This window comes from Anser brachyrhynchus, assembly GCF_964034855.1.
Source record: "Anser brachyrhynchus genome assembly, chromosome: 32".
Classification (NCBI taxonomy): domain Eukaryota; kingdom Metazoa; phylum Chordata; class Aves; order Anseriformes; family Anatidae; genus Anser; species Anser brachyrhynchus.
This window is the reverse complement of record NC_137725.1, coordinates 315,316-331,990: the sequence shown is the minus strand read 5'-3', so window position 1 is coordinate 331,990 and position 16,675 is coordinate 315,316. Positions and strand designations below refer to the sequence as shown.

Genomic DNA, 16,675 nt, shown 5'->3' with positions numbered 1-16,675 from the left:
GGGGTGTGGCTGCATCGCAAAAAAACAAACCACTGTGAGCACGAGGGGACCCCACGCCGGGACCGGCACTGGGCACGGCTCTTCCCTCCCTCACCCAAACGTCTCCCGTTGGAGAGAAGACCCCAGGCTCACTCCCCAGCCTCCAGCAGAGCTCAGCCCGAGGCTGTGGCCTCGCCAAACTTCCTCTGAGAAAGGCTCTGAGCTACGTCCAAGTCCCGTGGACCATTGGCAGGGTTGGATTCATGGCTTGGGCAGCTTTGGCGCAGGGACACGGCTTCGGTGCAAGCTCCCCGGCGCTCTCCTACCGTAGGGGTGCAGATGGTCTCCTGGCAGCTGGGGCGGTGTGAGCCCTTGTCTGTACAAGTCTGTGCTGTAGCCGTTCTGATCCAGGGGCAGCAGCTGCTGCTGGGGGATGCGAGGATAGGGAACCATCAGCCCGTCCAGGCCGTGAACGCTTGCACCGTCTAAAGACACAAGCAGTGGGACGGGTTGGAGAAGGGGCGCGCAGCGCAGGTGCAGGAACGTTATTCACGTCGCTGCAGCGGTGTGTGGCAGTCCCAGTCGGGGTCAGCACTGCACGAGGCTCAGGGCACCCATGCAGCATGGATGCAAGGTTACAAACATCCATGCGATGTTATAAAAAGGATCCTCTTCCCAAGAAGAGGCCAGGCACGCCGCATCGTGAGTACCCCTGAGTCCCGCCGAGCATTACCCAGCATCATTCCACCTTTGTGGTCACCGACAACTTGCGCACCAACTCGGCGACAACCTGCCTGCTCTCTGCTACTCCCCGTGTGTGTTCCCTCTCCGATCTGTTCGAGCCAATCCCCCCGCCCCAGCCTGCAGCCCCCAGCGCTGTCGGCGTGCCCCCCAGCTCCTCACCTTCGCTGTCATCGTTGCTCTGCCTGCTGTTGCGGCCGGTCCCCCTCCCGCTCCCCAGGCGAGGGTTGCCCAGCTGGTCTTGCTCCTGCTGTTGCTGCTGCTGCTGCTGCTGCCTGCGAGCGATCTTCTTCATCTGCAAGGAGACCGAGACCCCAGCTTTGAGGCTCTGAGCGGGGGGAGAGGCAGCATATGACTGCCACCTGCCTTTCGTCGCCACCGAGCATTGCCCCGGTATATCTCTGCCAGGCTGCTCGGGGTGACTCCTCTGCAGTCAGCATCCTCTACGCCCGGCCAAGACAAGCCCTGTGAGCAGCGGGGCTGGCAGGAAAGGCTGTAGGATCTTTGCGGGGGATGCCACGCACAATTTAAAAAGCAAAGGACTTTGGTTTACTGCAAAGGCAGGTTCTGCTTCCACCCTGTACATCCTGCACCGCTGGAAAGGTTTTCCCTGCAACTTCTAGAGGGAAGAAGTGGGAAATCCTTCCAGTCTTCCCAGTCTCACAGTGAGAGGGAAAAAGTAGCAAGTGGCAAATGAATAATAATTAAAAAAAAAAAAAAAAGAGAACATTGAAGCTCTGCAAACATCTATAGGTTTCTTACATTCCTCTCTAGGCTTTTGCTATTATTAGATCCCTGTTGCACAGCGAGGTGCACCCGTGGTTTGGTCCCGCGTAGCTGTTCTGTTCTGACCGTTTTCTCTTTTCCTAAGCTGTCCTGTGTTTCCTCTGAATTGGATGAGTGTGTGATATCCCAGCCGTGTTGGGAACACAGCTGTGGGGCAGGGACCGTTGCTCACCTTGGCTCTTTGGTTCTGGAACCAGACCTGCACCACCCGCACGGTCAGGCCCGTCTCAGCTGCCAGGGTCTCCCTCACCTGTCCGCAAAACGAAGGGGCGGAGAGCTGAATCAGAAATTAATTACGCTTAAAAGGGTCCAAGCCTGCCATCGTGTAACGGCCCCGTTATACCTTCCTGCAAGGCTTTGAGGAAACCTCGAAGGAAGCCTTGAAGGCCCGCCGCTGCTGCGTGGTGAGGATGGTGCGCGGGCGCTTGGAGCGCTTGTGGTCTTTGCTCTCCTCGCCGCCCTTGCCGTGCGAGTGGCTGCCGTCTTCGTCCTCGCTTTTCACTGCAACGGAAGGTCGGGAGCGGTGGCTCAGCAGAGAGTGGCCTTTCCAGGCCATCTCCCAGGGCAAGGATGCAGAGAAACGCTCAGTTTTGCTCCTCATGAGGAGCAATTTGGGCCAGAAGCGCAGAACGAAGCCAGGAGAGCTCACGGGCTGAGTTGCGGCTCAGGGGAACACGGTCAATAAGCGGTGGTGCTGAGGAACCAGCCTGGCCCCGCACCTTCCATCCCATAACGTCTCAAATCAGCCCAACCAACCCTCTCCAGACACACCAAATAGATCGAGGTACACCCTGGGCTGCCCCTCTGCCCTCACCGAGGGGACAAGGCGCTGCAACCTCCACCCACCTCCTCCTCCTCCTCTGGAGCCTTCCTCAGCGTTAATTAGGGACTGGCAGCAGGACGAAGAGGCTCACGGGGATGAGCTCACCCCTCCCAAATACCACCATACCCCACAAGCCCGCTCCCCGCCCTCGGCACTGCTCCGGCCCCTCACCGGACTCGGTGGGCGCGGGGCTGATAGCGCTCAGCATCTCCTTCTCCTTCTCGTAGTCGCTGCGGCACAGCAGCTGCCCCTCCTTGAGCACAAACTCGTCCCCCCGCTGCAGGCGCCGCTCGCACTCGCAGCAGTAGAAGCAGTGGACGTGGTAGACGTTCTCCAGCACCCGCATGATGAGCTCGGACGGGGCGATCGCCTTCAGGCAGCTGCTGCACTTGGTCTGGAACAGCCTGCAAGGAAGGTCCTGGGGGTTAGGCACTTGCGCGGGGCTGCCGGGGCAGAATCACATAGCCACAGAATAGCCCAGGTTGTAAGGGACCCCGAAAGCTCACCAGGTCCAAGCTTTTGGTGGGAAAAGGGAGCCTGGATGAGGTTACCCAGCACCCTGCCCACCTGCACCTTGAAATCCTCCAGTGATGGGGACTCCACCACAGCCCTGGGGAGGTTCCTCCAGGGATTGCTCTCACCGTAAACCATTTCCTTCCCGCATTAAGATGAAGCCTGCCCTGGTATGGCTTGTACCCATTGCCCTGTGTCTTCTCCACGTGGCTCCTCGTGGAGAGAATCATCCACTTCGTATCCACCTTTAAGTACTGGAACACTGTGATGAGGTCCCCCCGAGCCTGCTCTTCTCCGGGGTGAAAACACCCAACTCCTTCCATCCCTGAGGGTCTCAGGAAGCCAAGGAAGGAAGCGGGTGGATGTGTGGAGCCTCGTATCCAGCAAAAAATGTCTTTTTCAGGGGCTTCCTGACCACCTGTAACCCCAGGGAGGAACGCAAACGTGCCTGGCCCATCGGGACAGAGCTGGGTGTCCCCTCTTCCTCTCCAGGGCTGTTGGCTGCCTGGCTTCGCCAGGTTCATGGCAGATTTCCTCTGCGGACCCCTCCGGGACAGTCCCCAGGGCTTGGCGGAGCCTGGCGCGGGGAGTCCCACCGGGAGGTGTTTGTGCCCCACTCCATGTCCAGAGAGAGGCATAAACAACTGCGAGCGCCCCGCGCACCGAGCAGATGGTTCTGATGAAGTAATTTGGGATCTAAACAAATGTGAGCGGCGGTGGCTGCCGGCTGACAGCTTCTATTTAGCCACTTGACAAGAGAAAGTAATAAAATAGGGATTAATTAGGCTGTTGTTTAAACACACAGGATCTTCCCCACCAGCAGGGAACTCATAAACTGGGATTGAGAACAAGACTAGGTTAATCCTCCTGGCAAACTCTGTGGAGCAGGATGAAGAGGCTTACAGGGGTGGGCTCATCCCTTCCAAATACCACCATGGATTTGCGCTGTGCAGTGGCTTTCGGCTGCGGTGCCTGGGACATTCCAACTGGAATGGTGTGGGATTTCTCTCTCCTTTGTGTCAGTGCGTTTGCACGCACGTTCCTCGCCCTGCCTCTCCCTCTCTCCCTTTCCTCTTTGTCTTTCTCTAATTCACACTTGAAAAATAATAGCTGAATTTGAGATGAATTGTGGGGAGTAAAGAGCAGCCTTTTAGCCATAACCTCAGCGTCTTACGGAAGGAGCAAGCTGGGAGAGTGTTTCAGGCACAAGCCCAGCCCAAATCTGGGCTGAGTCCAAACCTGTCCCTTTCCTAACACCGACATCCTTCTGTTACAGCAGAAGTGAAATAGTAAAAAGGAAAAAAAAAAAAAAGAAAAAAAAAACACCCAAAAAACCACCAACCCAACCCAACAAGAGAGCCAATCCGTGCTCGTGGCTTTCTGGGACCGGCCGGGAACAAGTGACATGCGACCAACCGTTCGGTTATTAACGTTCCTGGACTTCAAGCCCGGCTGGAGCGTAACGATCGTGTAGCCAGAGCCCTTTCCTGCTGTGTTCTCACCCAGGGGTTCCCACCTGGATCCTGCTCGCGGGCCGTGGCACCCAGCCAGCTGCAGGTGGAGGGCTCCAGGTGGAGGAGGACCTGCCCACGTCGCTGGCAGAGGCTCCAGAGGCTGACCACGTCCTCGGCCCCTATTTCCAACTTGAATCTGCCTTTACTCCGCGCCCAGCGGCTAGACTTTGTCACGTCTTTATTTTCTTGTAATTTGTTATGCCAGTTGTGGGAAATCACACGGGTCTTTCAAAGTTCCTGTCCCTCATCCCGCAAACGACCGGTTTAGGAGTGAGCGCTGAATTTCAGAACTGCTGTCCCCGAAGAAAGCTCTGCCTTGCCTCTTTGTGTGCTGCTGCGTAGCTGAATCTGCTGTGCCAGACAGACTGTTCGACTTTGAGACAAGCCGGCCCCACGCTCCCACCCGGTCCCGATGAATTTTTCAGAGGTTTTTTTCTCCTGGAGGGAGCCCAGGCTCAGCCCAAGAGCCCCAAATCCAGAGAGGGAGGCGGTAAGACCACAGGCCCATCAAACCAAAGTTTTACTTCAACATCTTGGCCTGCCTCCAAGCAAGGAAGGGGAGCGTTTGGGAAGACGCCGATGGAAAACTCTCTGTATGGATCCACACTTGTGTTTCCTCAATCATTTGTACCCAGTTAGGTGCCCAGCACTCCTGGGGCCTTTCATATCTCCACCCTCGGTGACATTGATGGTTGCTTGGGCAAAACATCTAGAAGATTGCCCAGAAACAGCAAATAAAGGAAAGCTTTGAACCTGGGCGCAGTGGGATGTGCGGAGCAGAGCAAGGAGATGGAGGTACAGAAGTTGGGGCTGGGAAAGGAGAGCCATTCCCCTGCAAGGCAACAAACCCATTCCCCCTGCCGCTGTCGGGACCAGGCAGTTAGCAAGCCTCATGTGAAGACCTTGTCATGTGCCAGATTTCCCCGAAAAGGGTTTTTTTTGTGCAGCTACCAGGTGAGGGAAGTGCCGTTACTGCAGCGTAACTCAATAATGCTTTTGGCACTGCGAGGCTCGCACACTCCATCTCCCAGCTAAGCCCCGAAAACAAATCCACTCTGCTTTGTACTAATTGAAGAAAACATTCAGCAAGCAGCTCATAAACACGGTGTCAGCTCGCATTACACAAAATTAAAATTCTCAGCCCCTCCAACACCAGGAATTCCTAAAGAGGCTGGTTTTAATATTGCCTGAATCCGTTTAAGTCAAGGTAATATTGTTTAGGTTGCCATAGGAACAAAACACATCTCCGTGGCTGGCAGTGGGTTCCGAGGAGGCTGGGGAGGCTGAGCGGCGGACGCGGCTGCCCGACGTCTGGGAGCGGCTGCCTGGAGAAACCACGCCGAGGGATGGTCCAAAACCGAAGCGGGTTCCTGGCTTCGTAATGAAAAGCGCGTTGAGGAGCAGCAGCGACACGAGCAGGATGTCTGCGAGCTGACGGAGAGGGAGCAGCAGCAGGAGCCCTTCCGAGGGCTCGTAGCTCGCTGCCGCCGCATCCCGTTTTCTGGGAGGACCGTTGTGCAGTGTCAGCCTCGCGGCCCGTGTGTCTCTGTTTGTCCTAAAAGGCCCCTGCTGACCCCACTTTTTGGCTGGGTCTCCACACTCCCGTGTCCTTAACACCCACGTTTCCTCAAGAAGCTGAGTCTGATAAGATTTCCTTACGGGAGCTGTGATAACGCTACGAATTTTTATTCCTGGGGATGTTCAGAAACCTTCCAACAAGCAGAGGCACGTGCCTGCACGCAGCATTCACAGTATGCCTACAGACACGTATCCCACATCCTTACCTGCTTGCCTCAGATTAATTACCTTTGCAAAAGATAGGGTTGGATTTTCCCGCTGGGGAAAGGCTCACCTTGATGGAAAAACCATCAGGAGCTGGGAGGCGGATGGGTTTCTAAGCCTGAATGTCTTTGGGGATTGCAAGCTGCATGGCTGCTCACAGGTCAGCATCGTGAGAGGGGCTTGGGGCTCTGGGGACAGATTTTGGCAGCCAGTTCCTGAAGCTGGTGGATGCTGGATGCAAGAAGAGCAGTGTGGGCAGAAGAGCAGCGTGCGGCGACCACGCGACGTAGGGCAAGCACATCTGTACTGCTTTATGGCTCGGAGGCAGCGTGTCTGTCACCCAACAAGGACGGAGATACGGCACATCTTAGGAGCTTTGCTGCCGGAGGCCAAATTCACCGGCTGCCCACGCTGTGTCTGCAGGGAGCTCTCGGAGACCAGCAGCAGGGCTGCGCGGCTGGCGCAGCTGCAGAAAACCCCAAACGCTGCCTGCAGGAGCACACGCAGCAGCACACTGATTTGCAGTCTGGAAGTCCCAGCACTGTTGCTCTACGGCTCCTTTCATGCCTGGGCACTCGAGCAATGCCCAGCACCTTTTTGAAGCTGAAGTCTTGCTCAGCATCATGTATCGAGGAGTCACGCGCTATGGAAAACAGTTTCTTTCCACTATTCAATCCCCTTGCTCTGCTGACACTTTCAAACAAGTGTCCTCACTCTTTATTTACCATTAACTTGCTTTTCTTTTAATAACATAGACCAGCAAAGCAGCTGGGAGAAACCAGCACGTTGTTCATTTTCCCTTGGAAGTTCAGTAAAGTTTCCAAGCGTTGAGCCCAGGCAAGGGGCATCACAGCAAAGCATCCTCTGCGTCCACCCCTGCATATTGCCAAAGGAGCTGCAGACTGCTCTGAGGTCTTCCCACCTCTTTTCAGACATTTCATGGACTGCGTTTATCAGATTCCAGTCCTGGCAAACCACCCCAGTGCCTGGCTGTCTGTTAATCCTCGCTGAGCGTCCCCGTTGCAGTTCAGGATGAGAGCCTCTGACCTGCAGCAGCAGCGCAGGGGATGCTGACCCAGGCCTGGGAAGGGTAATTTGGAGCGCATACGGTTGCATCGATGGGATTAAAAGGTGTTAATGAAGCAAGGAATAAGCTGGGAGGCCTGTGCTTCATGAAACTAGCTTATTTAGTTAGGGTTTAGTCAAAATGAAGCAGTCCAGGCTTAAGCAAGGTCTGTTTACTTAACACTGAGCTGCAAAATCCATTGTAGCTGGCTGAAATATTGAAGTGGAGCTTGCAAAGCCGCCGGCCAGATTTCGGGCTGGGGCTGGGGGCTAGGGGCGTGACGGGGACGGGGACACACAGGGGAAACAAGGAGGCAATGACAGCACAATATGCTCTTTCATTCCCTCCTGCACCAGCCACGTCCCCTGGCTCGGCCATACAGAGCGGCACCGGGGCACGGTGGGGAAAAATTTCCTCGTGCTGAATCTCTGGCTTCTTGCAGCAACATTTGGGTCAGAGAAAGGGAGGAAACTGGGGGACAACGAGCTGCTCTCGGCTCCCTCCAAAGCTCTTTGTGGGCTAGGTGGGTAGATTTACCCCCAGAAGGGCACTTTGTGCACAGAATTGTGCAAGGCGTGCTCAAACCTGACCCTCGCCGTCCATCGCTGGGAACACAACTTGGAAGGATGAGGGCAACACCACGGCCGTGGAGAACAGAAGGATTTGGGGATGTTGGTTATGAAAAGCAACCAAACCTCAGCATCTCACGAGTGTGGTCCGGCTTGTCCCGACCCCGTGAGTGCACCCAGCACCCATCCAGGAGCCAAGAGGTGTTAGGAGCCCTGCTCCCGGGGCTCGGTTCTGTTCGTGTCAGAGATGGAAACCGACGCTGGAAAAAGATCCGAACCAGAAGCAAAACAAAACAAAACAAAACAAAAAAGCAAAACAACACCAAAGAGGTTCCCAAAGCCGGAGAGATTCATAAATATTAAAGTGACACGAGTGAAATGCTACTGAAAGATTTAATACTGTGCTGCTGCTCTGTCCCTCAAGGGGTTAACCCCCCCACTGCGAGGATATTACTGCCAGCACGGTGGCACCGAGCCATCACCATATAATCTGATGAACTCTTTTATTAAATTTCACAGGCCTGTCTTCTTTATTAAAATCTCCCAGAATTCATAGGGCGCCTGTCATATCACTGCTGAATGCTAACAAAAAATGCGTGTTTCTTCTTTTATTATTTTTCACCCCCCCACCCCCCCCCCCCAACTCCGAGGACCGCCGGGGAGGGTTGCGTTGCGGTGGCTCTGCCAGGTGAAGGGGAGGTGGCAGGGGAAGGCGGTGGGAAAGGCGAAGGAAAACCTCCCTCCGCACCCCACGGGTGCTCCCCACGGGCACAGCTCGATGGCAAGGAAAACTGGTCCCCCAAATTGAGGTTTGCCTGCAAAACCCATCCCCACGCAGGCACCCCATGGTGAGAGGAGCAGGGTAGGACCACACCTTGAAAACGGGTCCAGGAGAGAGGGACGGCAGCGGGACGGTGTCTGGAGCTGCTGCCTCCTGCCCCTAACGCCCTGTCGGGCATCCAAGCTGCCCCGCGAGCGCCCTGCGAAGCTGGGGATGCTCTGGGTGATGCGTGCGGGGAATTTGGCCTCTCTCGAGCTTCTGTGATCGCCCTCACCTCTGCCATGCTGCGGCAAAAAGGTTCCTTCCCGGCTTGGATCCCACACCGGGCCATCTCAGAGCTGCGGGAAGGTGCGATGCAGCCGCTGAATCTCTGCACACCCTGGGCTGCGCCGGCACCAGGCTGCAGCTTTGCTTTTGTGTCCTCTGGAGCACGCTTTAATGCTTTTTTTCTTTTATTTTTAATGCAGATCGTGGGGGTCACATCTTGGGCTGACCAGGGGCAGGCAGAGTGGGCTGCCGGACGCCCAGAGCTCGGGCGCAGCCTTTATTTTCCCGTAGCTCCTTTAAAGCCGCTGCTGCAGCTCGGAAGCTCTGGTGGGGCCTTGCACTTGGTGCATATTTTTATCACTTGGTGCATATTTTTATCACTTGGTGCATATTTTTATCACTCGCTGCGTATTTTTATCACTCGGTGATGCTCTGCCAGCTGCCTAAAGAACAGAGCAGAGCCCGATGCTGCTGCGGCACAGAAGAGGTGAGCCCAGCCCCCTGCCTGCATGCCCGGGAAGGGTGCTTTCCACTCCCTTAGGAAATCAGCTCCTCTTCCAAGCGTAAAGCTTGACGTTCATACCCAGCTTCTCACCGAGCTCTGAAGGAGCTCCGAAAAAATGGGCGCTGCACCTCCGACGGGTGGTGCCAAGCCCTGCATGGCGAGACACCCCCTCGACGAGGCTCCTCTCCCGCTCCCCCCTCTCCAGCCAACGAGACACGACCCGAGAGCTCGCCCCGGCTACGCGGGCTCGACGCCGGAGTTATCAATTCCTATTGATTTCGTCCTGCCTTATTGCGGGGCCGGCGGGCAGCTCCATTAGTATGCCCGGCAGGAGAAGGGCTCCTGCGCTAGTAGCTAGGGGTGATATTACCCACCCCGATAGTATCCCGGCTCAATATCCTGTTTCTCCTTTTCTCATTTCCTGTTTGCAGGTCTGAATGCGAGCGTTGTCACAGCGCGAGGGGGGCTGGCAAGGGTGGGGGGAGACAGCAGGACGGTGTGTGCCGGGGAGGGGAGGGGGGGGCATTAACGGGGGGGGGGGGAAGCCGGGGAGGGGAGGCAGAAGGGCTGCCGACACTTTTATTACAGATTTAATAATGACAAAAGAACATCATTAAACATTCATTAGAATTATTTAATTAAATTTTACTTCGGAGGGGGAAGAGGGGAGGAAAAAAAAAAAAAGGAAGAAAAAAAAAAGAAGAAGAGATTAGATATGATGTAAAAAGCAATATTGATTGAGAAAAGAACAAGCTGGGGAGATGTGATTTAAATTAAACTCCGGGCTCTCTCCCTCTCCCCTCCGTTTTAAGCGAGGAAGGGGACGTGCGGCAGCACCGGGGGGAGGCTCGGCAGCCAGCAGCAGCACCGGGACGCGCGTCCCTGGCCGGGCCACCGTGGGTGACACCGAGCTTCGCCGCACCGCCTCCAGCAAAAAGCCTCCGGTGCCATCGAGGGCGCTCGGATGTGACCGTGCCCTGCCGGGGTTTTTGCGCGTCCCGCAAGCTCCCTGTGCTGCGGTTCCCTGTGCGGGTCAGGAGGAATGGAGATCCACGCAGCAAAGGGATCAACCCCCCCTTAAAGTCCTTTAAAACAGGACTGGAAATGATGTAAATGCCCGCCCGGCGTGACCACGGCCCCAAAATATTTCAGCGCTGTGTTAAGGACGGAGAACGGAGAAGGCGCGCGTCTGCTAGCAGCCACCTTAGGAAAGATTTTCGAAGGAAAATTGCCTTCATGAGCGGTCTGTGACAGCGAGCACCCCAAGCCAGCGCCGTCAGCTTCCGAGCCCCTCTGTGGGGATGCCCTTAAGCAGCAGATGTGAGTTAAACACACTGCAAATCGTATCAGGCGTCTAAAAGAGAGTTTTTTTTGAAAAACAGTGAAAGCTGTCCCCTAACAGGAACCCAGCCTTTAGCTCGAGAAACACCGGAGGGAGATTTCCCCCAGCCCGTGACACGGGGCCAGGAGGGAAGCGAAGGGAAGTTCAAAGTGGCGGGGAAAAAAAAAGTAAGAAGAGGTTAAAAGCTGTGCGTTGATTTTACAGGAGTTGGGAAAGAGGCTCGGGACGGGGCTTCTGCAGGGCTGACCGCGGCTGCACCAGCGCGATCCCGACGATGGGGGACCAGGCGGGGGTGCGGAGGTGGCGCCGAGATAGTTAGGGTAAGCTGCAATTAGCCACATGGAAGCCTAATTGCATTAAGGGGGCGGGGGAAAGGAAGGAGGAAGCACTCGATGGCTCTGGGTTGTAATTCGCTTTGGGCAGCCGCGAGGAAAGAAGGGGCCACGAGGAAAGAAGGGGCCACGAGGAAAGAAAGAGCCACGAGGAAAGAAAGGGCCATGAGGAAAGAAGGAGCCAAGAGGAAAGAAGGGGCCATGAGGAAAGAAGGGGCCACATTCCCAGCGCCGTGCTGGCCCTACGGGAGGTGCGGAGCTCCCCGGACCCCAAGACGACCCGTGGGCAGAAGCAGCGAGAGGGACGCAGGGCTGGAAAGCAGAACGCAGGAAAATACTGCTTAAAAAAAGAAAAAATCTGCTAAAACACCCGTGAGGAGTTTGTGACGGCAATGCCTGGCTCGGCATTTTAGACGAGGGGGCAGCCGGGGGAGGTGGGGACCTGTCATGAGCAGGATGGGTCAGGGGGCTCCCCACAGCCCCCATCGCCTGCTTCCACGTAGATTCCTCGAGGAAGGAAAGAGAGGATGAAGAAATGGGATGAAGGATTGCAAGCGCTGCCCTTCCAGTGCTAGCCAGGCTTGGAAGTGAGAGAACTGTGGAAATACGGGGACAGCAGCAGAGGGAAGGGAAGGGAAGGGAAGGGAAGGGAAGGGAAGGGAAGGGAAGGGAAGGGAAGGGAAGGGAAGGGAAGGGAAGGGAAGGGAAGGGAAGGGAAGGGAAGGGAAGGGAAGGGAAGGGAAGGGAAGGGAAGGGAAGGGAAGGGAAGGGAAGGGAAGGGAAGGGAAGGGAAGGGAAGGGAAGGGAAGGGAAGGGAAGGGAAGGGAAGGGAAGGGAAGGGAAGGGAAGGGAAGGGAAGGGAAGGGAAGGGAAGGGAAGGGAAGGGAAGGGAAGGGAAGGGAAGGGAAGGGAAGGGAAGGGAAGGGAAGGGAAGGGAAGGGAAGGGAAGGGAAGGGAAGGGAAGGGAAGGGAAGGGAAGGGAAGGGAAGGGAAGGGAAGGGAAGGGAAGGGAAGGGAAGGGAAGGGAAGGGAAGGGAAGGGAAGGGAAGGGAAGGGAAGGGAAGGGAAGGGAAGGGAAGGGAAGGGGATAGAATAGAATATTTCAGTTGAAGGGACCTACAAAAACCACCGAGTCCAACTGCCCGAGCACTTCAGGGCTAACCACAAGCGACCTTTCCGTAAACCACCTCCCCTTCAGCCCTTGCAATCTCACCAGCCGTGGGCTCTGCACCTTGGTGCAAACCTTTCACCTGCTCGCGCGTCCTCCCTAAGCCGCCACCGATCCCCTTGCCACTCTCTCCACCACTTCTGCAAGCACTAATCCCGGAGAAATCACTAATCCTGGAAGCACCAAGTATCCAAAGCATTGGCAAGCACTTGATTGTTAATTTACATCTGTGTTCTCTGCTGCAGGGGGCTGTTACCTTGACCTGTGGTAGTTTACTTTGATTTCCAACTCCTTTGGGGTTCATATTTTCCTTCTCCTCATCAGGCACAAGAGAAAGCAAACCATTTTAGAGGCAGGCCTAGCTGCTATCGGACCAGGGTCAGCTGGTGGGTAAGAAAGCTGTGCCCACTCATGGCGTGGAATTTGGTGACGTGGGTCTAAGGGAGGCTCAAAGCCATGGGACGCAAAGCAAGGAAGGAAAATACAGGCCAAAAGAGAGAGAAATCTATCAGAGTAAATTACATTTAATTAAACTAGAAAAATAATGTGTGGCACAAGAAAAAAAAAAAAAAAAAAAAAGCTCTTCCTCCCCTATGTATTCCCCCATTAGAAAAACAATCCAACAGCGATGGGGAACAGACAGCACGTGGTGGCTGGTTTCTTAATCATGCTCAAGGCACATCTGCATATTTCTTTCATTTTGCGGTGATTATAGAGTTAGTGTTTAATTTCCTGGGCCCTGTGAACAAACCAAGGCGAGGAACAGTGAGAACTGGGGTAGGAATAGCTTTGTGTAATTAACGTCATTAATCATGATGCTCTCGGTGGGAGACGGGGCTCAGCCACCCACCCGACGAGGAGAGAGGGAAGGCTTGGGACGGGGAAAAGATCGCGGTGAGCCCATGGTTTGGCCGTGCCCTAAGCTTTGGGGAGCTGCTTTGCTCCACATAAACCATGGATGTAAGGCTGCAAATTGTGTGTCCAGCTCCTTCCCAGCTCCTTCCATCCCAGCTCCTTCCATCCCAGCTCCTTCCTTCCCAGCTCCTTCCATCCCAGCTCCATCCCAGCTCCTTCCCAGCTCCTTCCCAGCTCCTTCCTTCCCATCTCCTTCCTTCCCAGCTCCTTCCTTCCCAGCTCCTTCTATCCCAGCTCCTTCCATCCCAGCTCCTTCCCATCTCCTTCCATCCCATCTCCTTCCATCCCATCTCCTTCCATCCCATCTCCTTCCATCCCATCTCCTTCCATCCCAGCTCCTTCCTTCCCAGCTCCTTCCATCCCAGCTCCTTCCATCCCAGCTCCTTCCATCCCAGCTCCTTCCCATCTCCTTCCATCCCAGCTCCTTCCATCCCATCTCCTTCCATCCCAGCTCCTTCCATCCCAGCTCCTTCCCATCTCCTTCCATCCCAGCTCCTTCCATCCCAGCTCCTTCCATCCCAGCTCCTTCCTTCCCAGCTCCTTCCATCCCAGCTCCTTCCTTCCCAGCTCCTTCCTTCCCAGCTTCTTCCTTCCCAGCTCCTTCCATCCCAGCTCCTTCCATCCCATCTCCTTCCATCCCAGCTCCTTCCTTCCCAGCTCCTTCCATCCCAGCTCCTTCCATCCCAGCTCCTTCCCAGCTCCTTCCATCCCATCTCCTTCCTTCCCAGCTCCTTCCTTCCCAGCTTCTTCCTTCCCAGCTCCTTCCTTCCCAGCTCCTTCCCATCTCCTTCCTTCCCATCTCCTTCCTTCCCATCTCCTTCCATCCCAGCTCCTTCCCAGCTCCTTCCTTCCCATCTCCTTCCTTCCCAGCTCCTTCCTTCCCAGCTTCTTCCTTCCCAGCTCCTTCCTTCCCAGCTCCTTCCCATCTCCTTCCTTCCCATCTCCTTCCTTCCCATCTCCTTCCATCCCAGCTCCTTCCCAGCTCCTTCCATCCCATCTCCTTCCATCCCAGCTCCTTCCCATCTCCTTCCTTCCCATCTCCTTCCATCCCAGCTCCTTCCATCCCATCTCCTTCCACCCCAGCTCCACTCTTGCTGCAGACCCCAAGCACTGGCGCAATGGGGACAGTGGCAACCATCTGCGACCAGCACAGGCTGCTTGGGAGCAGAAAGGGGGCTTGAAACATCAGGTGCGCCTCGCACCATCCTCGCTCCCTGCCCAGGGGGGCTGGAAGGAGCTGCGGGACGTTCCCTTTCCTCCTCCTCCATCTCCCGTTGTCCTCGCAGAGGCACCCGCAGGGTCCGCTCGCTGGGCGGGCGGCCCCCATTCATCACTGCCTTGTCGCGGTGCTCATTATCTCGTTTATTTGCTCGCTTCTCGGAGCGCTGTCACTTCTCGTTACCTGCCCCATGGGCGGCGGGGGACAGGGGGAGACACGGGGGGACCCCGGCGCTCCGCGGATGGAGAAGCTGGATGTGGCCGAGCGGGGCTGGCGTCCCTGCCCGAAGCCTTTGGGGGAAAATCGGCACCTTTGGGAGCTTCAACGCTCCGCAAAGCAGAGCTGGGCCAAGCAGGGGGCAGCCAGAAGCCCTTTCCCGAGAGCAGCGCCTGTCAGCAGCTCTTGCAATCCATCACGTTTCGTCCTTGAGTCCCCGCTCGTCAGGTTCTGGCATTTCAGGCGCATCTCAAGCATCATTTTTGAAATTCCTCGGGCCTAGGAAGCGCGCTGATAATTTCTGAGCTGGCTGTAACCAAACGTCCCAAACACGGCAAAGTTTTTATGCTCAAAAGCCAAAAAAAATAAAAAAAATTAAAAAAAAAAAATCCCAAATCCTTCTGCTTTCAACACCAATTTCATCATTTTTAGGGCCTGACTCCCGCGCCTGGAATGTGTGCGGTTTGCAGACAGCGCCTGGGCTCATTCTGCTCTCAAAGCCCTGTCCCGGCGTCTCCTCCCCAGGGGATCCATGCCTGGGGGGGAGCCCTCCCGCAGGGTTTTAAGCATGACCCAGCCCGCTCAGCAGAGCTGCCTCTGGGTCCCCTCTGCCCCCCCTCCGCATGCCAGCCTGGATTTGCAGCCTGGGTGTCCCCCCCCCCGATGGAACAAGGCAGCTCGCTGCCACCTTTGCCTCCCCGTCTCCCATTTCTCACCTCCCACCCTGGCTGCTGGACTTCTCCCAACCTGCTCCATCCAGAAAATTGGCCAAAACCAGGTCGGCGCTGGATGCCAGTATCGGTGCTGGGTGCCACCCTGCGCTACGGGACACAGCAGGACGATGCCGGGTGTCCCCGCAGTGCGCCTACATCACTATTTTGGGGGTGTGCGCCCAGCCTGCTGCTCTCAGACCGTTTTTGCAAGGCTCCCTGCCTCTGGCCATCCCTACCCCGCTGCTCAGGGGTGCCTGAGGCTTCAAAAGGCGAAGCGAGCCGCTGCTGCTCTTGGTTCAGGATCTGACCCAGCGGGGCTGCCCGTGCCCCGCTCGGGTGCTCCTTGGGTGAGCTTTCAGAAAAAAAAAACACCACCCTTTTGGCTGTGGATATGATCTCCGAGCGCAGCAATAGGTGGGGAAGGGGCTGCTTAGGGTGGGCTCGAGGTCATCTTGGGCTCTGCGTGATGCCCGGCCGGGATGCTAACAACCCAAAGGCACCCGTGGGGGGCCGACGGACGGGTTGTGCCGCTGGCCCCCTCCTCATCCCTTAGCATCCAGCCGGAGGAGCCGCGGGGATTCACGCAAAGACGGGGAGCACAAGGGCACACGGAGCCCGCGCTCGATCACGTGGCGGCAGCGCGGCGATGGGGAGCCGGCGAGCCAGGTTCGAGCCGAGTTCACCCCGTATCTCCAGCGAGGACGAACGAAATCATCTCCACATGGGCAAGAGGAGAGCGCGGAGGAGAGGGGGACGGCTGCCAGCGCGCGGCCGCGGTTCAGATCCCTCCCGACAGCTCCCCGGCAGCCCCCGCGTTGCCTGTCATTCCACAAAACAAACTTCAAAGTAAACAAGGCGCCCGGGACGGGGCCGTTGCAGCCACTCTATCATCCTTCAGGAGTATTTTCCTTCCTCCCCCCCCGGCCCGTCCCGAGCCGTTGCTGTTTGATAGCATTTACGCGAGCTGCCCGGAGCGGGATTTACAGGGCAGGTGCCTGAGCAAAGCGCAGGAGAGCTGGCGGGGCCCCAGGCGAGAGGGGAAGAGGAAAGCTTCCCAAAAGCCTTCAGATTGTGGTTTTATATGATAGGGACTGCAGAACAACATCCATCTTCGGGCTTAACATTTCATCTCTAGATCAACAGCCCGTTCCTTCCCCCACGTTCAGCTGCAGCTGCTGGCTTATCTCGCCATTAAAGCATTTTCCTCTTATTGCGCAGCTCGCATGAGGGGGGAATAAATGCCAGATGGGTCTCCCCTCCAGGTCACCCTGCTGCAGCCACGGCCTGCGCCGCGGCCCCGGGGCGACGCTGGGTCCTGCAGCCTGGGATTAATCGCTGGCCAAGCCCGGGAACTTTTGGAGAGTCAAGGCCAAGAATGCGGACTCTGGGGGGAGCGGATTTCCAAACAGCAGGACTGAGAGTTTGCCTCCCTGGAAATTCCCAT

At 56.4% G+C, this 16,675-nt stretch overlaps 1 protein-coding gene across 3 annotated transcripts in view; it reads right to left on the bottom strand.

Moving 5' to 3' along the window:
* LOC308184406 (LIM homeobox transcription factor 1-alpha-like) overlaps positions 1–16,675 on the bottom strand; it is a 30,753-nt gene that overhangs the window by 7,926 nt on the left and 6,152 nt on the right. For all 3 annotated transcript variants that reach the window (XM_080571476.1, XM_080571475.1, XM_080571477.1), the window contains exons 4-8: positions 2,501–2,733; positions 1,850–2,007; positions 1,679–1,756; positions 883–1,015; positions 306–464 (exon numbers count right to left, since the gene is read on the bottom strand). In XM_080571476.1, coding sequence (XP_080427602.1) covers positions 306–464; positions 883–1,015; positions 1,679–1,756; positions 1,850–2,007; positions 2,501–2,733 — 761 coding nt within the window. The remainder of the gene's footprint in view (positions 1–305; positions 465–882; positions 1,016–1,678; positions 1,757–1,849; positions 2,008–2,500; positions 2,734–16,675) is intronic.